The 24,708-nt window shown below is 39.8% G+C and overlaps 2 protein-coding genes across 2 annotated transcripts in view; one reads left to right on the top strand and one right to left on the bottom strand.

Moving 5' to 3' along the window:
• LOC307175828 (receptor-interacting serine/threonine-protein kinase 4-like) overlaps positions 1-10,367 on the bottom strand; it is a 17,915-nt gene extending 7,548 nt beyond the window's left edge. The window contains exons 1-5 of the mRNA XM_079901401.1: positions 9,182-10,367; positions 4,331-7,410; positions 1,528-1,684; positions 619-653; positions 111-197 (exon numbers count right to left, since the gene is read on the bottom strand). Of these exons, the coding sequence (XP_079757527.1) occupies positions 111-197; positions 619-653; positions 1,528-1,684; positions 4,331-4,347 (296 nt within the window). The 5' untranslated portion in view covers positions 4,348-7,410; positions 9,182-10,367. The remainder of the gene's footprint in view (positions 1-110; positions 198-618; positions 654-1,527; positions 1,685-4,330; positions 7,411-9,181) is intronic.
• Positions 9,353-24,708, top strand: LOC307176362 (uncharacterized protein; the record flags this gene model as incomplete). Its single annotated transcript, XM_079902403.1, has 10 exons — positions 9,353-9,836; positions 10,085-10,112; positions 10,326-10,372; positions 16,630-16,917; positions 17,701-17,859; positions 18,643-18,813; positions 19,110-19,322; positions 19,785-20,413; positions 21,330-21,425; positions 22,599-24,708. The coding sequence occupies 6 exons, from the start codon at positions 9,353-9,355 to the stop codon at positions 18,774-18,776; spliced, it is 1,140 nt and encodes a 379-aa protein (XP_079758529.1). The 3' UTR covers positions 18,777-18,813; positions 19,110-19,322; positions 19,785-20,413; positions 21,330-21,425; positions 22,599-24,708.

Here is a 24,708-nt window from a genome sequence, read left to right as displayed (position 1 = left end):
AAATCTTATGCTTTATGCAAAAAATTAATTCAAAACAGATCACAGATTTAAATGTAAAACATAAATCTATGGAACTTTTAGAAGATAACATAGAAGTAAATCTGCAATACCTGTGGCTTCGTGAAGAGTGCTTAGACATGACAGCAAAAGCATGATCATAAAAGAAATAGATTACAACTTTTGCTCTGTGAAAGACCCTGTTAAAAGGATGAAAAGAACAAACTTTGGATTGGCAGAAAATTTTTGCAAACTACATATCTGATTAAGGACTTATATCTAAAAAATATACAGAACTCTTAAAACCCAATAGTATAAAAGCAAAGAATCCAAGTAGAAAATGGTCTTAAGATATGAAGAGATGTTTCACTGAAAAGGATATAGAGATGGCAAATAAATAAATAACAATATTCAACATTATAGGAAAATGAAAATTAAGATCATGGTGCTATATCACTATACATCTATTAGAATGCTAGAATAAAAAACTATGATAATACCAAATGCTGGTGAGGGTGCAGAAAAGCTGGGTCTTTCATACATTGCTGGTGGAATATACGACGGTACAGCCACTGTGGAAAGGAGCTAGGTAGTTTCTTAAAAAGCTAAACATATGCTTACCATATGACCAAGCAGTTACACTCTTGGGCATTCACCTAGGAGGAATGAAAACTTACGTTTGTTCAAAAAGTTGCACAGGACTGTTCATAGGAGCTTTATTGTAATTGCCAAAGACTAAAAATAACCAAAATATCTCTCAACAGCTGAATGGTTAAACAACTTTTGTACACCCATACCATGGAATACTATTCACCAATGAAAAAGGAACCAACTGTTGACACAAGCAACAACTTAAATGGATCTCAAAGGTATTATGCTAAGTGAACAAAGCAGTCTCACAATATCACACACTGTATGATTCCATTCATATAGTATTCTCGAAATGACAAAATTATAGAGATGGAAGACAGGTTAGTGGTTGACAGTAGTTAGGTATGATGGAGGGGAGAAGGTATGACTATAAAGGGGTAGCATAAGTGATATCTTTCTTGTGACAGAGTAGTGCTATATCTTGATTGCTGTGGTGGTTACACAAATTTACACATGATAAAGTGATACAGAACTATATACATGCATTGTACCAATGCCAAATTCCTGGTCCTGAAATAGTACTATAATTATATGTGATGTAACCACTGGCAGAAATTGGGTGAAGGGTACATGGGACTCCTTTGTATTATCTTTGCAACCATCTATGAATCTACAATAATTTCAAAATGAAAAGTTAACAAAGGTATAATCAACAATTTAAATTAAGAACAGAATGACTGTATTTTGAACCATAATTTTACCAATGTCTGTAGTCTAGGAATAACTAACTCACTGCAGCAGGAAGAAGTGGCACTGAATTAGGGGCTATGGAAAAGGCAGAGATATTAAATTGGTAAGATAGAAGAAATAACTAAAAAGTCTTTAAAACTATTAAACACAAGGATGCAGATAAGCTTTTTTTTTTAAAAAAGTAACTACCTTAACGTGAAATTCATTATCCAATAAGATATTCTGAGTCTTCAGGTCATGATGAAGTAGAGGAGGATTCATATTGTGCAGGTAATTTACACCTAGTGCAATTTCATGCAGAATACGAAATCTTAATGGCCAAGGAACATCAGGATATTCATTTTTCCTCATATATGTGGAAAGAAACAAAACTAAAATCAGTGGCCAAATTTATTTCCACTTAGAAAATGAAATATTCCATGAGGAAATATAGTATTAAACTAAATATCTGGTATAACTAAATTCAGGGCAAAAAATACTCATTTTGTTATATTATCAATTTGACGTTATTTAACATCCTTGTATCTTACTTTCCTCAATTATTAGAGAAAATAATGACTTTACAGTACTGATATTTCCTTTTAGTTTATACTGGTAATGCAACTACATGGTATGGGGTCTTTCTTCAGTTGAGACAGTTTTAAATTATTTTTTATCTGTATAATACCCAGACATGTATTTATACTCATACCCATCTTCCCATTCTATGGCTTCTTATCAAATAACTTGTGCCCATGAATGTGTACACACACACACACACACACACACACACACACACACACACACAATTTGTTTCTATTCAAAATTTATATTTTAAATTTCCTATTAATATAAAACCATACTTGATTACGATGATAACCACTGCATCAATTAAAATTATGACCATAATACATTTACTTACTAAGCATTAATACTTCATATTTTTAAATCATATATTTACTTGCATTTCAGCTTGAAAAATTAGCATTTGGGAGTTTTGCTTTTGTGAAGGAGACAAAAATCATCTTCATTTCTAAGTATATATAACATAGAAACATTAAAAATGTAATGTTTTCTATTTCCTGGTACTTACAAGTGACAGTCATCTGAACTTTCTTAAATGTTTTCTGAACATAAAAGTTAATACAGCTTCCCAGGAGAATGAACATACTCAGAAAAATTAGATAATTTGGGAATATCCAACTATGAATCAACAGGGACCATGCCACTGGGTACATTTTACTAAATAATATGAAAAAGTATGCTTCCACTGAGCTCAAAACTGTTCTTAAGAATTTTTTTTCTGCAGATGGGTCAGCTTATAGTTCATTGATTAACTAACTTGGCAGGGGAGTGGCTCAAAATACTTGTCTTTACATAGTATTTTGATTTCTTTCATCAATCTTTTGTGAGGTTGGGGGAACGTGCTTCAAGATAAATCCTGACCTAATAATACAGGACACCAAAAGAAACACAAAACACAAATGTTCAACATTACTTCCTCTTGTATACACAGATTCCCATCCCCTTGAGTAACTGAATCTTTTAATCTTTAAAAAGGTAACTTTTTCTGAAAATTATATAGTTTAAAGAAGTAACAAGGCCTCTCTGCAGTATAGTGCTATATGGAAGCTTTTGATCATGGAGAGGAAGGTAGATGAGAGCTCACTATGTATTTTATGATTCCTTCCAGGAGTCAGCAATCCCCCTGTAGGAGGCTCTAGAATTTCTAATGGGCTCCAAATTTGGGTACCAGAGCATCTACTGTGGTGCTAGGGTATGGGAAGACAACAGTAGAATTTATGCTTATACTCATTTAACAAAAGGAAACTGTGTTTAATTAGTATTTGTATCTTACTTGCTGTGTTGGTTACACAAATCTTATACACTGACACTAGTTACTTTACTCTGCCTTTGTTTCAGATGGTCCTGTCACAAACAGAATGTGTTGTATCCCGAAATAAAGAGGAAGTCACTCCATGAGTGGTGACAGTGGCACCCATTCTCTCTTGTTTGCTTATAGATCACTGTGATGTATCAGAATTTAGGAGTGTTCAGTGACTAGATTTTACAGATTATGTTACTACTCAGTTTTAACTAAAGCACCCCTCACAAAAGAGACCGAGTTCTTTAAAAATATTTCTTGACAGAAACTGCAGGCTAGAGATAATCTTAGTAATATGAGAGCAAGCAAACAACAATAGATGGATACACATATTTTGAGAATGAGGACACCCCCCACAACCGGGCCATATTTGTTTACTGATGGGCTTCACAATTAAAGCCAGATAACTGATACCTTGGGAAAAAGGTACATGGCTCATGCCATTGTCTATTATTGGAAAAGCTCATGTATTTGATACTCAGATTTATTTGGTCTATTAATTCAGAACTTTATGAACTGGTATTATTAACATTTAATTTGAACCCTACATTGTCTTTAACATAAAATGAAATCTGGCTTAAACTAACAATAAATTGTATGGTGTGCAGAGTTTATCTTTTCTCTCTCCTGTTCCTCTCTTACATATACATACATGTGGATATTCGAATTCAATGTAAACCTCAGGAAGAGTAACCTAAGCAAAATAATCTAGGTCACTTAGAATGCAGGGTCTGACTCCACAGTTTTTTTGGTTTTTTGGTTTTTTTTTTTGCGGTACCCGGGCCTTTCACTGTTGCGGCCTCTCCCGTTGCGGAGCACAGGCTCCAGACGCGCAGGCTCAGCGGCCATGGCTCACGGGCTCAGCCGCTCCGCGGCATGTGGGATCCTCCCGGACCGGGGCACGAACCCATGTCCCCTGCATCCGCAGGCGGACTCTCAACCACTGTGCCACCAGGGAAGCCCCACAGTAGTTTTAACAACACAAAAGAAGCCATAAATGGTGAAGTTTTTCATTATTCTTATTTTGATTCATCTATATATCCCTAAATAATCTGATCATTTGTAAAACGAAAGTACTATATAGGTTGAATAACAGAATTATAATGACTGAAAATGTATAATACTTACCCTATGTAGGAGTTCATTTAATGACCCATTTGGCATGTATTCAGTAACTATTCCCCAAAATTCAGGCTCATTGCAAACTCCCAAAATTGGAAGACTGTAACTAAATCTAGCTTTGTGTAAAATTTCAGCTTCTCTTAAGACATCATTTCTTTCACTAAAGAAAGAAAACGTATAATTATTTCAAAGTAAGGAAAAATACACAATTATCAAGCCCATAAATATTAATTAATCCTGGATTTTTTCATTCATTAGCTTTTGACCTCATGTAAATTATGCAGCTTCTCTTAGTTTCTTCGTGTTTAAAGTTGGGATAATATCTACCCTATATATTCCATAGGTCTGTTTAGAGACCAAAATACCTGTATAAGCCACTGACAGAAAAAAGTGCTACATACAGATTATTATTGTACTCTTCTCAGGAAAGGGAAAGAATACCATGTTTAAGTTTATAAAGTCTATATTAGAATGATAGGTGCTTGAACTAATTACATTAAGTTTATGTTGTATTAAAATGATCAAATTTGATTAGACGATTATATTAAATTTTATGGTTGCATACCATGTAAAAATTTTCTAAATATCCTGAATATTAAAACACTTAAATGTTGTAGATTTTAATGACTAGATGATAATAGTTGCATAAGGGTCAATAATGCTTAGAAATTATATACTGGAACACAGGAAAAGGACACTGAGAACAGGTAAATGCTTAGAATGGATCCCTGGGCTAACTCTGGATCCCAGGTTCATTTGATTTTTCATTCATAAAACAAATAAATATTGAACATTTATTATGAATAAAGAACTGTGCTCAGCATTATGGAGACTAGTAAGTTTAAAAAAACCAAAAAACAAAACACATAGTCTGTGACCTCAAACTGTCCAGAAATCTTTTTAAGAAAAATAAGTACTCACTGTGGTCTTGATTTACACTTCTCCAATGATTAGTGATGTTGAGCACCTTTTCATATACCTATTGGTCACTTGTATGTCTTTGGATGTGTTAATTATATTGATATTGGTAATTATTCCATGATGATGTATATGTATAGCAAATAATCATGTTTTGCACTTTAAATATATATGATTATATTTGTCAATTATTCCTCAATAAAGTTAAAAAATAAGAAAAGCAAAAAAAGAAAACCAAATACTTAAAATATAAGGCAGAATATGATAAGCGCCATCAAAAACAAGTAAATAAGCACGCAAATAAATAAATAAATATAGGGAGCTCAGAGAACTAGTAAATCTGGGCTAAGGGAGTTGCTACAGCCTTTAGAGAGAGATGTCAACAGTACCTTAAGGATGGATAGAATTTCAACCACTGGAAAAAGGGCATCCAAGATATGTGGTCCCTCCCCAAGATGGGAGAGATTTTGCCTTTCTTTTTCATCTGTGTCTCCCCAGGATCTGGAACAGTACCTGGCACACAGAATTTGTCTAATAGATGTGTATCAAATGAACTCAAGGAAGTTAAAGTACAGGCTATATCTGGAAAATGACAAATTGTTTAATATGAATCAGGATGTGTAACAGCGTGTGTAAAGGGAGTGAAGGTGAATAGGGTAGGGTAGGGCCTCATCTCAGAGCCTTAAAGCCAAGTGAGAGCATTTACACTTGATTTGGTAGTCACTGAGTTGTGACTACAGGTTATTGAGCACAGGAGCGACAGGAGTGGAACAAACTTTTAGGATGATTAACTTGGCAGCAAGGTGTAGGATCAGCAGAAGGAGGTAGAGTTTGAAAGCCGGGTATTAGAAGATTATAATACTAGTTAAGATGTGAAGCAATGAGAGTCTGAAACTATAAAGGTTGCAGTGTAAATAGAAAGAAAAACACTAGCTGAATAGAATACCCAGGCTCTGGTGGCTGACTGATTGACCTGATTGACTAAGGGAGGTATATACATATATATATGTGTATATGTGTGTGTATGTATGTGTGTGTATACGTATGTGTGTGTGTACATATATATGAAGTGAACTGCATTTGTCACCAATTTTTTTCCATGGACGATTTGGTATTGGTAGCAGCAGTAATAGAAAGAGAACTGTCTCTAGGAGAAGCTTATTAGGTAAACAGTGATGATTAGTTGGTGCTTAAACCACCCAAACTCTTGATGAATGGCTGCCGAAATAAGAAAAGCAACAGACATTCCAGACCAGACTATGAAGCCTCCTTTAAAAACAAACAATAAGCAAAATAAAGCAAAAACATCTTAGTCATCTATGTTTTGAAGAGGTAATATACTTACATGTTTCAAAATTCAAGAATTACAAGAATGCATAAAAGAGTTTCTCTTCTTCTCCCTGCTCTTCAGCCACTTAATATCCCAACTGTGAGGCAACCCATTTTACCAGTTTGTGAGACCTGCTTTAATTAAATTTATATTTCCTAAGCTGAAACAGGTCTGTATTTGCCTCATGAAATGTAGGTCAACAAGACAGTTATTGAGTAGCACCTTTGCTGGGAAGGTTCCTGGATACTCTGAGAAAGAATTATAGAGAGGGCATGCTAGGGGATATCTTACTGATACTTAATGTACTAATTCCCCCTCCCATGAAGAGTATGATGCATTCTTCCTTCTCTTGTGATCCTATTATTTGTTGGCCACTTTACTACAGTTGGTTTCATTACCCCTACTTTATATATGAGAGCACGAAGGCTCACATAAATTAATAATTTCTATTGGTCATGCCAACAATAAGTGGCAGATTTGGAGTCAGATTTGAATTGCAATTGTGGGACGCTAAAGCCTTTGTTTTTTCCATTCACTGCTTAATCAGAGAAGGAAAATTCTTGAAGTCAGATTTCAGGAAGAATGAGTGGGAAAACAGAAAAAGCCAACACAGTTTAAAACTAGGTTTTTATATTAAAAAAATAAAAATGTAAAACAGCTTTTACAGACATATTACCAAAATTACCCATAACAAATTTCAGTTACAAAACAGTTACACTGTTTACACAAGGTATTTGAACAACCTATCAGACTCACCTATTCATAAGGCGTTGGGAGATTGCTGGGGAAGGTCCTCTCATGGGCAGAAGTCAGGTTACAGAGAATAATTCACCAATCACTAAAATAAGAACATGTTACAGCACATAAACTTAGTTTTCTTTTGTGATCTCAAAGAACAATGCAAACATTATCCACACCAGAGCCCAAGAAGTACATGTATCTGTTATTCCCACTTCATAAGTGAGGACATAAGACACCCTGTGAGTCAACTGCAGAGCCCAGTCCTATGCTCAGACTACATAAATACAGCTAATGTTAACATTCTAGGAAACAAGTGGAAGAAAAAATGTGATGCAGTAATGCCAGAGTGTTGCACTGGTCCTTATGGCGTCTTTGACGGCAGAATTAATTTCCCACCCGATTTAGTGAAGAATTTTAGATTATGAAATTGTTAATGAGCACGAGAGGGAACTCCCTTCATTTCTTGGCCCCAAATGGCACAAAACTTAGATAAATTAAAATCTTGAGAAGCAGCATCCAAAATGGGAGGATCAATCTCCTTTAAAATACCTAAGGAGTCCATCAGTGCTAGATTTCCACACATTTTAATAGTTGATTCTAAAATACATCTACCCTCTCTAATCAACCACCACCCTTCAAAGTTGACTACATACACATAATTTCCCAGTAATTGCTCCACAGAATTCAAGACCCAGGGTAAATATACCCTGTATATCACTAAATCAGGATTATGGTACACAAGAAGCGGGAACAATTTCTAGAGGTGTCTCAAACTTACTGTGAGATCTAGCCCATCCAAGCCTGATAGCAAGAGAGCAAGTAAAAGCCACAGGCAGATGAAAGTCAATACCATTAGCAGGGCTGAAGCTGAGGAATTTATCTGCTGTTGGATACTGACAGCCTCTAGCTAATCAGGCATCTAGCATGATGTATTTTCACTTTAGATATAGGGGGAGGAGAGGAGAATGTTGCAGTCATGGATGTTAACTCACTAAGAATTGAATGCAGGGCCTAGTTAAATTCCTATTGGAAGGAAAATACACAAGACTAGTGACTAGACTCACTGATTAATATATACGGTTGAAAGGTTTTTCTGGAAACAGGAACTAATCTAGCCTTCCCTTGAAATCTGGACATTGCACTAAACTTGGTCCAGGATGGGAGAGACATTCAAAAGTTTGGGTCATTTAACAGCTTTCTGATTTCAGTTTATTGTTAGCAAAAATAATACAAGTTTCCTCTAGAGACAGGCTTCCTTCCCTGTGACGGTAAGAGGAGAAACTAAATTGAGTTTGATATCTAAACTTTCATGCCTACATGTGTAAACCAAAAACAACAAAAAGCCCAAACCAAAACGTCCCAGACTCTACAGCAGTACTGTTCAATAAAAATATAATGTGAACCACATATACAATTTGAAATTTTCTAATAGCCACTTTTAAAAAAAGTTAATAGCCACCTATGGCTAAGAGCTACCTATTGGGCAGTGCAGCCCTAGAATTCGACTTCAAAAAAGAAAAAAAAAAAAGGGAAAAACAAAGCAAACAGAACCCAATTTCAATAAAGAGGACGTTTAGAGTTGGGCTGTGATTGCTGATTTTTGGTGTCTGGAGAAAGGAGGCCCAGGAGTAAGAAAAAAAGGAGAGGGCAGTGAAAAGAAACGTGATTGCTGCATCTCCAGAGAAGCCTGCTCTCCCCACCATGTTAGCCCAAGCGTTGAACGGCTGCCTAGAGGTGACGAGGTGTGCGGCCGATCCCAAGTGGTCACCGTCGCTTGGGCTTCAGAGCCCGCTTGCCGGGGGTTAGAGCCAGTGGGGTGGGGAACGCAGATTTCGGGGCTCCGCGGTGGAGCCGCCCGGGCGCCCTACCTGTCGAGCAGCGGGCTGTGAATGTGCAGGTGTTTCACGGCCACCCGAACGCGCCAGTCTGCGTGGCGGGCAGAAGACACGGTGCCGGACGCGCCGCGGCTCAGGTAGCGCAAGTCGGCGAGCTTGTGGTACGGGATGGTGGGCAGGACGCTGCAGATGGCCTCCTCGTTCATGGTAGCGGGTGGCGCGGGCACTCAAGCAGCCGATCGATTCCGGAAGTGCCCGCCGCTCCCGCAGCTCCACCCCCTGCGCGAGCCGGCTCGGCAGGCACTACAGCCTGCCGGACATGAGGTCACGAGGCCGTCCATTCTCCGCGCAGCGCACGCCAAGCCGCTGCTTATCCGGAGCCGGAGCGGACTCTTCTCTTCTAGAGACTGGTCAACTCTGCGGCGGCGGGGCGCACAGGGGAGGAGCTTCCTCTCTCCGACCTGGCCCTCCCAGGCGCTGCCAGCCACCCGAGCCCGCCTTTCGGAGCTCCTCCCTCCCCAGACTTCTCACGCGACGTCAGCGGCGGATGCCGAGGCGGGGATGAGTGGCCCGCGATCCTCCCAGCAAGGCTCCGGCCTCGGCCTCAGGCCCGAGATCTCCGCCTTGTGGCGACCAGACGACGTGTGCCACACCGGCGGGGCTCGGGCGGGGGCTTGGGAGTGGGGAAGTGAGCCAGGGGCGCTCAATTTGTCTTCTCTCCCCGCAACCCACAAGGTTGGAAAGGTTTTCTTGTGGGGAAATTTCCTCTCCGCAGCTTCACACTCAGTCAGCGGACCCTCCCACCCAGGAGGAATCTCCCCTGGTCCCATCGGCGCGTCTTCCGGGAGTCGCCAAACACCAGACAGAGGTAGCGGGGTGGGTGTGGCAGCTGCCATTTCCTGCGCGGAAAGCCCTTTGAGGACGTGCGGTGGTGACTTACTAGGGCTCCGCGCTTCTCAGCCCGGTGAGTCAGGTAGGGGTGTAGATTCACTTGCTTACCTGGACTCCAGTCTAACCTCACTTCCAACTACTTCAGTCATGTGGGGGTGGCTGATAAGCCCTGTCAGAGTTTAATCCTGTCTAAACGTTCAGATGTTTAGTTCCTGTTGAGTGCTTCTCTACTAGGGACCTATTTTTCTGACTTTTTTTTTTTCTCTCCTGACGTCCATAATTACAGACAGAGATTGAAAAGTAACCGTGAGAGAGTCCCTCCCTTGATTCCAGGTAAGACTGCAAACATTTCTTTCTTGTAGATCTGGGAAGAATGCGGTGTTTAATGCCAACCAAAAAAGACTGCAAAGATCTTTTTACCTTAAACAAACACTTTTCTACACCTGAAATGGCTATTTTGCAAAGTGTGGTGCAAATACTATACACAATACCAAGTCCATGCTAGGCATTTAATGAATTCTAAAGCAAAAGTAATAGGGAATGCCTGACTTCAATCAGGGATTTCTGCCTACAGAAAATCAGTGCTTCCTGTATTTTTGTATTGCCTGAAATGAGAGTAGCAGTGTTACATTTTACAATAAATGGAAGCTGTAATGAAAGAGTGTGTTTTAAAATTTGATAATTTAAAATGAAATACTTAGCATTAAAGATATGGTCTGATAATCTGTGGTTCATTCCTTAATAAGCTTTTTGCTACAAAGAGTGCTCAGAAAACTTTTCCCATTCATTCATTCATTCATCCAGTCAGTTTACAAACAGAATTCTAGAGAAAGAGAACAAAAATTAAGAAGGGAGGAAATGATCAAAATAATAATTCAAGAATTTCTTCCAGGACCAAAAGACAAAGATGTTCATATTTAAAGGACCCACCAGCTACCCACAGTGACTGAAAAAGGACCTATGTTAAAGCACACCATTAAAAAGATCAGAACACTAAGAATAAAGAGAAGATTCTAAAAGTTTTCAGATGGAAGGAGCAGGAATAAACGGATGAGAATTAGAATGGCATTGGGTTTCTCAACAATAACACTTTTATGCTAAAACACTACAGTGAAATTTCAAGTTTTGTAAGACAATAACTTCCAACCTAGAATCCTATAGTCAAACTATCCATCAAGAGTAAGAGTAGAATAAAAACATTTTCACATATACAAGGATGAAAACATTTATTTTCCATCCATCCGTCCACCTTTTTTTTTTTTTTTAAGGGAAAGTTACTAGAGGATGTGCTCCAACGAAACATGAGAGCAAGACAAGAAAGAGAAAGATGTGGGATCCAGAAAAAAGGACCAGGAGAATGTGACGGGAAATTCCAGGGTGAAAGATATGTGGCAGAATTAGAGAGCAGTCGTTTTCACCAGAGAAGGAAGATGGCAGACTCCAAGCAGAAAGACTGGTTAGTGTAATTGAATTTATTTAGATTACTAATTTTGACTATTTGGGTAGTTATATTGATAGATGTTTGATAGATCTAATGAAATACGTGATAAAATTCGAGAGAGAACTTAAAAATATAAGCAAGTAGAAAAAGGAAGCAATTATTAATTCCATGAAAGCTAAAAATTAGACAAGAATGGAAACAGCGTTTCTCCGACTGTTCTGTGGTGAAAATTTTAAGACTTTTTAGAGCTTCTGAAATACTAGTATATTATAAATCTCGAAGGAGAGAACATGCAGCATAGAGCACTATAAAATTTATGTATATTTTAATTACATTACTTTAAAATTTTTAAAAATTAGTATTCACACGGTTCAAAATTTAAAAGTGTAACAGACAGATAATTCAATAGAAAATTAGGCAAAACACCTAGATACTTCACACAAGGGTATATCTAAATAGCAAATAGTAAATGCATGTGAAAAGGTGCTCGACCTCATCAGTCATTAGAGAACTGCAAGTTAAAACCACAGTGCAATATCACTACACAAATACAAGAATAATTAAAATTAAAAAGACAGAATATAGCAAGTGTGGGTGAGGTTTTGTAACAATTGGAGCTCTTGCACATTGCTGGTGGGAGTGTCAATTGGTACAATCAATTTTGCAAACTGTATGGCAGTACTATTAAAATTGCAGATATGCAGATCCTCAGCAATTCCTTGCCTAGGTATGTGGACATGCATATGCATATACTAGAAACTTCATAGTAGTGCTATTTATAATAGCTTCAAACTGGAAATTACCCAAATATCCATAAATAGTGGAATGGGTAAATGATTTGTGGCCCATTTTTTTACACAGTGGGATACTAAACAGCAATGATATTGAGCAGTGTGCAATATTGATGAATTGCACAAATACAATACTGAATGAAAAAGCTAGACACAGAAGAGTATACATTTTATGAGTCAATTCCTATTAAGTACAAAAACAAGCAAAACTAGCCTATGCTTTTAGAAATCAGGGTAATGTCTACTCTTGTAGAGTGGTCATAGTGACTAGAAGGGACAGGATGAGGCCTCTGGGGTGATAGAAATGTTCTGTTTCTTGATCTAGGACCTAGACTCTTGGTGCCAGTTGCATGGGTATGTTCAGTTATGAAAATTCTTTGAGGTTACACAATGTGCACTTTTCTGTATATATATATATGTTACACTTCAATAAAAGGTTAATAGGTTTAAATACAAAATAAATAATACATGTGGGTGTATATTATGTCTCTTACTTTTATTTAATTAGTATTACAGTATATACCTGTTCACCTTGCTTGTCTTTCACTTAGTAATCTATTTCAGATATCTTTCCATACAAATGCATAAAAAGCTTTCTCAACTTTTTTTTTTTAAATGATGGATATGCCATAATTTACCCCTCATTGGTGGACACTTAGCTGGTTTCCACATATTTACTGTTACAAATTATGCTGCAATAAGTAATCATTACATATGTCATTTCATACATGTGTAAGTGTATCCATATATATGCCCTAGAAGCTGAACTGCTGGACAAAAGAGTTATGTTCATTTGTAATTTTGGTTTGTATTGTTGAATTGACCTTCACTGAGGTTGTTCCAGCTTTCTTTTTCTGCAGACAAATGAGAGTGCTGTTTTTCCACACACCTTCTTTCATTTCTTTTCGAGATAGATAGTATAATATTGATCTGCTGATTCCTGTATTTCAGTGCTTCTAAACTCATTTAAATGCTAAGATTCTTTTTATTGCAGACCTTCTAAATATCTGGCTTCAATTTTTTATCACAACCTCAAACTTTAGCTTTCATGATAGTTTCACCATTATACAGCTTAAAAAATATGTATTCTTAGTGATATGTACAGTGTTTAATTAATGCCCATAATGAATGGCTGATGACAGGAAACCTAAAGAATACTGATGCTAAACTACATCAACTAAATGAGAAACAAAAAACATGAGAATAATTATGCAAATTAGGCTAAAAAACAAGGCTCACACCTATATGTTGAATTCATCTATTCAAAATTCTGTAGAATCATATTAAGTCATATTTTCCATTTACTGAGAATAAAGGTTATTTATATCTGCATGTGCTATTTTAGGGACATGGTAGCTTGAAATGGCATGCTTGAAATCTCTCATAGTCTGTTTTTTTGTTTTGCTTGTTTTTTTAACTTCAATGCCTTTTATTCCTGTAAGTTCTTTTTATTTATTTATTTTTCTAATTTTTTAAAAAATTAATTTTTATTGGAGTGTAGTTGCTTTACAGTGTTGTGTTAATTTCTACTGTACAGCAAAGTGAATCAGCTATATGTATACATATAATGTCCATGGACAGAGGAATGGATAAAACAGATGTGGTATATATATACAATGGAATGTTATTCAGCCATAAAAAGGAATGAAATTGGGTCATTTGTAGAGACGTGGATGGAGCCAGAGACTGTCATAAAGAGTGAAGTAAGTCAGAAAGAGAAAAACAGATATCATATATTAATGTTTATATGTGGAATCTAGAAAAATGGTATAGATGATCTTATTTGCAAAGCAGAAATAGAGACACAGATGTAGAGGACAAACGTATTGACACCAAGGGAGGAAGTGGGGGAGGTGGGATGAATTGGGAGATTGGGATCGACATATATACACTATTGCTACTAGGTATAAAATAGATAACTAATGAGAACCTACTGTATATAGCTCAAGGAACTCTACTCAATGCTCTGTGGTGACCTAAATGGGAAGGAAATCCAAAAAAAGAGGGGATATATCTCATAGTCTTTTAAATTAGAAACAAGACAGAAAAGTTGAAAAATAAACCACTTAAAAAAGTACAAATGCAAGAATTTAAAACATCTCATATTCTAATTTTTTCTATTCTTTGGTCTGAAAGCATCTGGTAACCATTGGGGGAAAATGGGTGAAGGATATGTGGGACCTCTCTGTATTATTTTTACAACTTCCTGTGAGTCTATTATTATCTCCAAATAAAAAGTTTTAAAAAGTTGTACCTGGGTGTATTAGTTTCCAGGGACTGCCATATCAAAGAACCACAAGAATTATAAAAAGGTATGTAAATGAGAAATAAGGCTTCCTGATTCTTCAGATCTCCAGTTCACCTTCCCTAAGACAACAAATAAATTTAACAAATATTATGTGCCATAATGCTAGGTGCTGGAAATAGAGGGATAACAAAAGACACATGGTCTCTGTCCTTAAAATGCTTTTAGTGTTCTAAGGGAGAGAGAACCTAAGCATACAATTACAGTACACACTACATGTGTAACACTGGGTAGGCCCCTTAACCTCTTGGTTTTTTTAAGTCCTCAGTTGTAAAAATGTGAGGGTGCTATGAATTTATATTTGGGGCACGACAAGGTCGAGAAGAGTGTGTCTTTTCCTTTATTCTTCCAAAGTGGAATGTCTTCCCTCTCTTGCGCATGGGTCCAAATCTCACTTGTCCTTCAGGCCGACTGCCAAGGAGCCTTCCCTGATTCCCCAGGCCACACAAATCTCTGCCTCTTAGGGTCAGTGCCATACAACCTAGCTGTCTCTTACGTTAATCTTGTCTCTCAAGCCAAACTCAGGATATGGGTCTCTCTTGCCCTCCTGTGGCCCCTGCGGCTGTGCCAGCCCACTGGCACACCCCACGTGGGGTGTCTACTACACTAGGGCATGGGTGGGGAGGCCCAGGGGTGAGGGGCGAGGCAGAGTACCTTTGCCTCTACCCTGTTCTCCTCCACAAAACTGCCCCTCCTCCTCAAGCCTGCCCCTCAAGTCAAAGGTTCCATATATGACCTCACTGGGTAGTGATGCCCTCACAGGCATTCTCAGAGTTTCCATGGCAGCATAACTGTGCAAACGGGCTGCACTCAGAGAAACTTCTCTACCAGTTCTCCACCAGATACCAATCTTTTTGGCTGTCTGTGTGAGAATGTGTGACCGGATAGTGTATGTGTACTCTAACCTGTGCTCTGTTCCCTGGGTGGGCAGTGCAGCAGGTACACCCAGACAGGGCAACTCTACAGGAGGTATGATACACACACAACCTCACCTGGCTGGCACATGTTCCTGTGGGGGTTGCCAACTACGTACAGCTGAGCACTTTCCCAGATGTAAGTAATACCGGTGACCTGGGACGCCTTCAGGGACGCACAGTTCTCACTGCTGAGGACAAGTGAAAGGTCATCCCTGGACAAGTGTGCAGGACGGTTCTGAGCTTTATAAATGTAGCCTTACCCTTTGGGCTACAGGGTGCTTCCATTCAGACCCTTTCCTGATTGGCCTATTAACAAAAGACAAGTGCATTTTTGTTGGCAAATTGTAAATGGAGCGGTTTGAGGAACCGGACCACTCTTGAACCGCACCTCCAAACCCAGGCACCACTTTGCTATCATGGAGACATCTATATCGGTCCCCTCAGACACATCCCTTACTGAGTTGCTGAGTACTAGGGGAGAGGGTGTTGCCATATTGATGGGAAGACCGTAAGAACGAAGGGGGGGGGTGATGAAGTGCTAATGAGAATGGAGGGCTGAGGAGATGGTGTCCCAGGAGGCTAGACTTGGTACCCAGAACCCGGTTCTGAGTCTCCTGATCACTCTGCCTCAGTATTTGTCCTTGTTCTAATCGACATAAAAGTATTAGACAGCTAGAATTCAGTGTGGTTGAAATAGGCAGTATAAATGGGGCCAAGAGGGGTTGCCAAGGTGGGCAGGGTTCTTAACCAATTTATATTAGATTATTTTTTTCCAAAACTTGAAAGACATTTCCATGAAAGCCTCAGAAGTGACAGACTGCAAGAAATGTTTTCTCTGTTGCGGAAGGGAGAGATGGAGAGGATCATGATTGCAATTACTTTCGGGTTCTACTGTTTTCCCTGGGAACGGTGAAGAGACTTCCTCATCTGCTGCAGCCCTAGGCTCTAGGGATTGCTTTTGCAGCCAGTGTCCCTTCTCTAGGGACTCATAGAGATGATGGGCCAAGGCTGTGTTTTGGACGTCAAGTAGATTAAAAGGTCTTCAGCCAGAAACTGGGAGAGACATGAGAGAGGGAAATTCTGGCAGGAGACTGTGCACAGCAGAAGTGACTGATCAGTTCTGATTTTCTTTGCAGCAGCAGTGCCTCCCGTTTCTCGTCCTACACCTGGTCACTACCATGTCCTGTACCGCGGGTGTGGAGAAACGCAGTTGGGCTGGCACGGGGAGACATACTGCCTGGTTGGTGGCTACCGGCTCTACGGGGATGTTCCTTTGGCCACGCCAGCTAAGGTAGATGCAGAGAAGCCAGTCCCCAGACGTGCTCCGAAGAGAAAGCACTCTCTGGAATGGTTGGACGAAGACCTGGGTTGCCCCAGACCCAAAATCCGGCGATTGGAGCTTTCAAGCAGCACAGGAATACAAGGTGCTTTGATTGTCAAGCAGGGTGGCCCAACCTCTGGGCACATCGCCTCTGCAAGAGCCACAGTAAACGAATGTCCCATATTTGCTCTTTCAAGGTCGGCAGCAGGGAGTCCCCTCCTAAAGAAGGTTCTCTCTCATTGCCACACTATCCAAGGTTGCCACAAATGTTCCTTCCTGTGGGCCTCATCAGGCTAAGGGCAGAGTTGTCTCTTTGCTTCTCTGAGTCGCACCATATGGTCTTAGTAACACCTCTTCACCCTGTTGACCATGTTTTTCACGGGGGCTGCTGCTGAGGCTTTATCTCATCCTTTCATGGTAGAGAGAGAGAGGATTCTAATGAATTTTACTTCCACGGGAGAGGGGAGTGTTATGATTATGTTGTCATTTTCTATGATGTCCTTTTGTCATGAATTTCTTTTCAATTTCATGTTAAAATGGGCCCACCATTCCCACTTTGTGAGGTCATTCAGCACCCTTGTTTTGCACCTTTAACATCTCTCTCAGTATCACTTGGAAATGTTTGAAATGGCATGAGCTTGTCCTCACATTCCTATCAGCTGTAAATCCGGAGCCCCAACATGAACCTAATCATTGAACAGAACACCTCTCCACTACCTGTGTAACACTGGGTAGGCCCCTTACCCTCTTGGTCTTTTTAAGTCCATAGTTGTAAAAATGTGAAGGTGCTATGAATTTATATTTGGGGCAGGACAAGGTAGCGAAGAGTGTGTCTTTGCTTTTATTTTTCCAAACTGGAATGTCTTCCCTCTCTTCCCCTTGGAAGATGCTCCTTTGGCCACGCCAGCTAAGGTAGATGCAGAGAAGCCAGTCCCCAGACGTGCTCCGAAGAGAAAGCACTCTCTGGAATGGTTGGACGAAGACCTGGGTTGCCCCAGACCCAAAATCCGGCGATTGGAGCTTTCAAGCAGCACAGGAATACAAGGTGCTTTGATTGTCAAGCAGGGTGGCCCAACCTCTGGGCACATCGCCTCTGCAAGAGCCACAGTAAACGAATGTCCCATATTTGCTCTTTCAAGGTCGGCAGCAGGGAGTCCCCTCCTAAAGAAGGTTCTCTCTCATTGCCACACTATCCAAGGTTGCCACAAATGTTCCTTCCTGTGGGCCTCATCAGGCTAAGGGCAGAGTTGTCTCTTTGCTTCTCTGAGTCGCACCATATGGTCTTAGTAACACCTCTTCACCCTGTTGACCATGTTTTTCACGGGGGCTGCTGCTGAGGCTTTATCTCATCCTTTCATGGTAGAGAGAGAGAGGATTCTAATGAATTTTACTTCCACGGGAGAGGGGAGTGTTATGATTATGTTGTCATTTTCTATGATGTCCTTTTGTCATGAATTTCTTTTCAATTTCATGTTAAAATGGGCCCACCATTCCCACTTTGTGAGGTCATTCAGCACCCTTGTTTTGCACCTTTAACATCTCTCTCAGTATCACTTGGAAATGTTTGAAATGGCATGAGCTTGTCCTCACATTCCTATCAGCTGTAAATCCGGAGCCCCAACATGAACCTAATCATTGAACAGAACACCTCTCCACTACCTGTGTAACACTGGGTAGGCCCCTTACCCTCTTGGTCTTTTTAAGTCCATAGTTGTAAAAATGTGAAGGTGCTATGAATTTATATTTGGGGCAGGACAAGGTAGCGAAGAGTGTGTCTTTGCTTTTATTTTTCCAAACTGGAATGTCTTCCCTCTCTTCCCCTTGGAAGATGCTCCTTTGGCCACGCCAGCCAAGGTGGAAGCAGAGAAGCCAGTCCCCAGACGTGCTCCGAAGAGAAAGCACTCTCCGGAAATGCCGGACGAAGACCTGGGTTGCTCCAGACCCAAAATCCGGCAATTGTAGCATGGTGCCAGGAGGCGGACCCCACAGAATCTTGCAGGTGAGCCATCCTGAAGAGAAGGCAATGGTTTAAATGCCTAAGGCAGGGAATGCCTCTTCCTGCACTGACACCACCACCTCCCCCCCCCCCCCCCCCCCCGCCCACTGCCCACTGCCACAGATTAGAACCTGCATCTTTTTGTCTGAGCCTTCCCCAGCCAGGAGCCTCCTTCTATACTAAATGGCCATAAGCCAGGAGCCTCAGAAACTGAGGTTTGTAATGAGAGTCTGCCCTGAACATCCCAGGGCTGAAGCTGGCCTGGAAGAAACCCTGACGTTCCTCTGCTTAATCCTCAGGGGCCCCTTTGTGAACTGAAGAAAGAAAAGTCTAGAAAAAACGGATAGCTGGGAGGGGAAGATGGCAGAAGAGTAAGACACGGAGATCACCTTCCTCCCCACAGATACACCAGAAATACATCTACACGTGGAACAACTCCTACAGAACACCTACTGAATGCTGGCAGAAGACCTCAGACCTCCCAAAAGGCAAGAAACTCCCCACATACCTGGGTAGGGCAAAAGAAAAAAAGAAAAAACAGAGACAAAAGAATAGGGACGGGACCTGCACCAGTGGGAGGGAGCTGTGAAGGAGGAGAGGTTTCCACACACTAGGAAGCCCCTTCGCGGGAGGAGAGTGCGCGTGGCGGAGGGGGGAAGCTTTGGAGCCGTGGAGGAGAGCACAGCCACAGGGATGCGGAGGGCAAAGCGGAGAGATTCCCGCACAGAGGATAGGTGCCAACTGGCACTCACCAGCCCGAGAGGTTTGTCTACTCAGCTGCGGGGGTGGGCGGGGCTGCAAGCTGAGGATCGGGCTTTAGTCAGAGCGCAGGGAGAGGACTGGGGTTGGTGGAGTGAACATAGCCTGAAGGGGTTAGTGCACCACGGCTAGCCGGGAGGGAGTCCGGGAAAAGATCTGGAGCTGCCGAAGAGGCAAGAGACTTTTTCTTCCCTCTTTGTTTCCTGCTGCGCGAGGAGAGGGGATTAAGAGCGCTGCTTAAAGGAGCTCCAGAGACGGGCGCGAGTCGTGGCTAAAAGCGCGGACCCCAGAGACGGGCATGAGACGCTAAGGCTGCTGCTGCTGCCGCCACCAAGAAGCCTGTGTGCGAGCACAGGTCACTATCCACACCCTGCTTCCGGGGAGCCTGTGCAGCCCGCCACAGCCAGGTTCCCGGGATCCAGGGACAACTTCCCCGGGAGAACGCACGGTGAGCCTCAGGCTGGTGCAAAGTCACGCCAGCCTCTGGCGCCGCAGGCTCGCCCCGCACTCCGTGCCCCTCCCTCCCCCCCGGCCTGAGTGAGCCAGAGCCCGCGAATCAGCTCCTCCTTTAACCCCGTCCTGTCTGAGTGAAAAACAGACGCCCTCCAGCGACCTACACGCAGAGGCGGGGCCAAATCCAAACCTGAGCCCCTGGGAGCTGTGAGAACAAAGAAGAAAAAGGGATATCTCTCCCAGCAGCCTCAGAAGCAGCGGATTAAAGCTCCACAATCAACTTGATGTACCCTGCATCTGTGGAATACATGAATAGACAACGAATCATCCCAAATTGAGGAGGTGGACTTTGAGAGCAAGATTTATCATTTTTTCCCCTTTACCTCTTTTTGTGAGTGTGTATGTGTATACTTCTCTGTGAGATTTTGCCTGTATAGCTTTGCTTCCACCATTTGTCCTAGGGTTCTGTCTGTTTTTTTTTAAATTTTTTTCTTAATAATTATTTTTATTTTAATAACTTTATTTTATATTACTTTATCTTCTTTCTTTCTTTCTTTATTTTCTTTCTTTCTTTCTTTCCTTCCTTCCTTCCTTCCTTCCTTCCTTCCTTCTTTCCTTCCCTCATTTAAACAAAGAATCATCCCAAAATGAGGAGGTGGACTTTGAGAGCAAGATTTATGATTTTTTCCCCTCTTCCTCTTTTTGTGAGTTTGTAAGTGTATGCTTCTGTATGAGATTTTGTCTGTATAGCTCTGCTTCCACCATTTATCCAAAGGTTCTATCCGTTCGTTTTTTTTCTTAATAAGTAGTTTTTAATTTAATAACCTTATTATATTTTACTTTATCTTCTTTCTTTCTTTCCTTCTTCCTTCCCTCCTCCCTTCCTTCCTTCCTTCCTCCCACCTTCCCTCCCTCCCTCCATTCTTTCTTTCTTTCTTTCTTTCCTTCTTTTCTTCTTTCTTTCTTCCTTCCTTAAATTAAATTCAATATAGATATTTAAATTTAAGGTAAAATTAAATTATAATTTGAAATTATATATGGAGTTTTATTTCCTAAAGAATATTTTGGAAATTTCAACTCCTATTTTAACTTATATTTTCAGAGAAGGTATTTGGTCCAAATGAAGAATATCTTCAATTATTGTTCTTCTATTGCAAGCAAAAAAGAATTTATACTTCTTTTCATGAAATATGGTTGTTTGACAACAGAAGGATAAATATTTTATATTTTTAGAAACAACAGTCAGGCTACTGATATTCTTAATGAGTTTTAATAAATCTGAATGCTTCTTATCATCTACTCTTTAGCTGGTACCTGAGGAGTTGTATACCTCCAGGAAGATATGTGCTCCAGACCCGTAAATATGCAGTTCACAGAGCCCACCACCAGAGGACAATAATGAAGTAAAATCTTGAAACCATGTAGTGAAAATAGTGGGAGTTTAAATAAAAGCAACATTTCACAGTATGCTTTTCTGACCAATGTTATATCTAATACCCTAATGGATTATATGTACACGGATTCTGAAAAGTCAGCAGCACACTTCACTGGTCAATTTCTATGATAAGGGGAACGGAATTTGAGTGTAGAAAAACAGTATACTTACATCTTAAAATTCCACCCCTACAAAATCTACTCACTATTGAAAACTGGTAAGAATAATAGCTTTCTGTGTCTCAGTGACCAGTTAACATTTTCAAGAGTAGAATTTATCTTCCTATGATGCTCAAATACACAGGAAAAATGCATATCTAGGACAATGGATAAACTCTATATGACATGAGAAAATAGTTATTCAAATGGAAAAAGTATAAGATCTACAAGGCACAGTTTTATATGCATTAGTGTGGATATATACATAAAGAAGCTCTAAGAAACATAAAAATCACTTCCAGGAAGCAATTTTAGGTAGAAGAGAATTAACATGGATGAGGAAGAAAAGAGAGTTGGTTTTAAAATAGTTTCATTGACTTTTTTTTTGTTTGTTTATTTATTTGTTTTATTTATTTGGTCTTTGGAATATAAGAAAACAGTGGCTTTCAGATCAGTATCCCAGTGGAACAAAGGGACTGAGGTCTATCCTGGAGCCCAGCCATTGTTTGACTATCTTGTAATAATACTGGTGAAATACAACCAAACCATTTGAAATATAAGCATCCTCTCTGACAATAAACTTAAGACACCAACATTATATATTAAAGAAAGTAAAGAGAGAATACTGTTTTCTTTAGAGAGAAAATACAGATCCTGGACCAAATCAATAATGTCAGCAAACCTCATGGGTATAAAATATTCTGCTGCCTATCATTTAGAACATGCCTCTAGAAGAGGGAAACTGGGCGATAATTTCCCCCGGTTTTATATTTAATTCAAATATTTTAGATAAGAGGCATCTCTAGTAAAACATTGTATTATTGATTCTTTCCAATATGATAGCTCAGAGGAGTTCCTCTTTCCTTCTCAAATACATATGGGGAAATGGAGGTGGGTGTGGGTTATAGGAAGTATCTAAATAGAGCATAATAATCAACAGTTTGTTTTTTAAAAATAGAAATTTCTATTCAAATTGTTTCCAGAGACAGAAACACACAGAGACAATTCCATGTGACAACAGTGAAAGAGACCAGAGTGATGCAGCTGCAAATCAAACAACTGCCAACACCAGTGATTGATGGCCACCACCAGAATCTGGTTAAGACAAAGAAGGATCCTCCCCTTGAGGCGTCAGAAAGAACATGGCCCTCTCAACACTTTGAGTTTGAACTTCTGGCCTCTAGAGCTGTGATAAAATAAATTTCTGTTCTTTTAAGCTAACAAGTTTGTGGTATCTTGTTATGGTAGCCCTAGAGATGACAGTATTTGATTCCTGAGCTGGCAACTGTATTTTGACTATGTAATGACTATTCCAAGATAATCAACAGACACAAAGATAAAGGCAAAACTGAGACTAAGCCCAGTTCTTTTTATTCCCAGAATAATAAATGATTTTTTAATTAATTTAGATCTCTTTGTCTAACCCCTCTGCTTTTCAGAAGAGTATGTGGGACCAATCAAGTATTCATATGTTATACTTTCATTTTAATTCATCTCAAATTATTTCTAATTCCCCTTATGAGTTCTTACTTGACCCATGAATTATTTAGGAATATATTCTTTAATTTCCATTTGTGATTTTCAACAAATTTCTTTCTGTTAACGATTTCTTATTGCATTCTGTTGTCATCTGAGAGCACTCTCTGTATTGTTTATGTCCTTTAAAATGTACTGAAATTTGTTTTATGGCCTAGCATATAGTATATCCATGTGCATTTGAAAAGAATGTATATTCTGATGCTGTTGGGTGGAATGTTTTATAGATGGCTGTTACGTCTACTTGATTGATAATGCTGTTCAAGGTTTTTATTTTCTTGTTGATTTTCTGTTGTTCTGCTACTGAAAGAAGGGTATTAAAGTATCCAACTATTATTGTAGAACTGTCTGTTTCTCTTTTCTGTTGTGCTGATTTTCCTTCATTGTATTTTGAAGTCCTGTTGTTAGGTGCATATAAGTTTATAATTATTATGCATTCTAGATGGAATAATCATTTTAAAATGTCTTTGTCGCTAGTAAAAATTTTCGTCTTAAAATGTAATTTTTTTCTGATATTTTCTTAGCCACTCCAGTTTTGTTGTTGTTGTTTTGTTTTTACTGTTATGGTATATCTATTCCAACCCTTTTACACTTCACCTATATATTTTCTTGTTTTTTTTTTTTTTTGTAACATCTTTATTGGGGTATAATTGCTTTACAAAGGTGTGTTAGTTTCCGCTTTATAACAAAGTGAATCAGTTACACACATACATATGTTCCCATATCTCTTCCCGCTTGCGTCTCCCTCCCTCCCACCCTCCCTATCCCACCCCTCCAGGCGGTCACAAAGCCCCGAGCTGATATCCCTGTGCTATGCGGCTGCTTCCCACTAGCTATCTACCTTACGTTTGTTAGTGTATATATGTCTATGCCTCTCTCCCGCTTTGCCACAAATCACCCTTCCCCCTCCCCATAACCTCAAGTCCGTTCTCTAGGAGGTCTGCGTCTTTATTCCTGCTTTACCCCTAAGTTCTTCATGACATTTTTTCCCTTAAATTCCATATATATGTGTTAGCATACGGTATTTGTCTTTTTCTTTCTGACTTACTTCACTCTGTATGACAGACTCTAGGTCTATCCACCTCATTACAAATAGCTCAATTTCGTTTCTTTTTATGGCTGAGTAATATTCCATTGTATATACGTGCCACATCTTCTTTATCCATTCATCCGGATAATGGGCACTTAGGTTGTTTCCATCTCCGGGCTATTGTAAATAGAGCTGCAATGAACATTTTGGTACATGATTCTTTTTGAATTTTGGTTTTCTCAGGGTATATGCCCAGTAGTGGGATTGCTGGGTCATATGGTAGTTCTATTTGTAGTTTTTTAAGGAACCTCCATACTGCTCTCCATAGTGGCTGAACCAATTCACATTCCCACCAGCAGTGCAAGAGTGTTCCCTTTTCTCCACACCCTCTCCAGCATTTATTTTATTTTTTTTAACATCTTTATTGGGGTATAATTGCTTTACAATGGTGTGTTAGTTTCTGCTTTATAACAAAGTGAATCAGTCATACATAAACATATGTTCCCATATGTCTTCCCTGTTGCGTC

Source organism: Stenella coeruleoalba, assembly GCF_951394435.1.
Source record: "Stenella coeruleoalba genome assembly, chromosome: 17".
Classification (NCBI taxonomy): Eukaryota; Metazoa; Chordata; class Mammalia; order Artiodactyla; family Delphinidae; genus Stenella; species Stenella coeruleoalba.
Note: the sequence above shows the minus strand (reverse complement) of the source record. Positions and strands in the feature narration are given on the sequence as shown.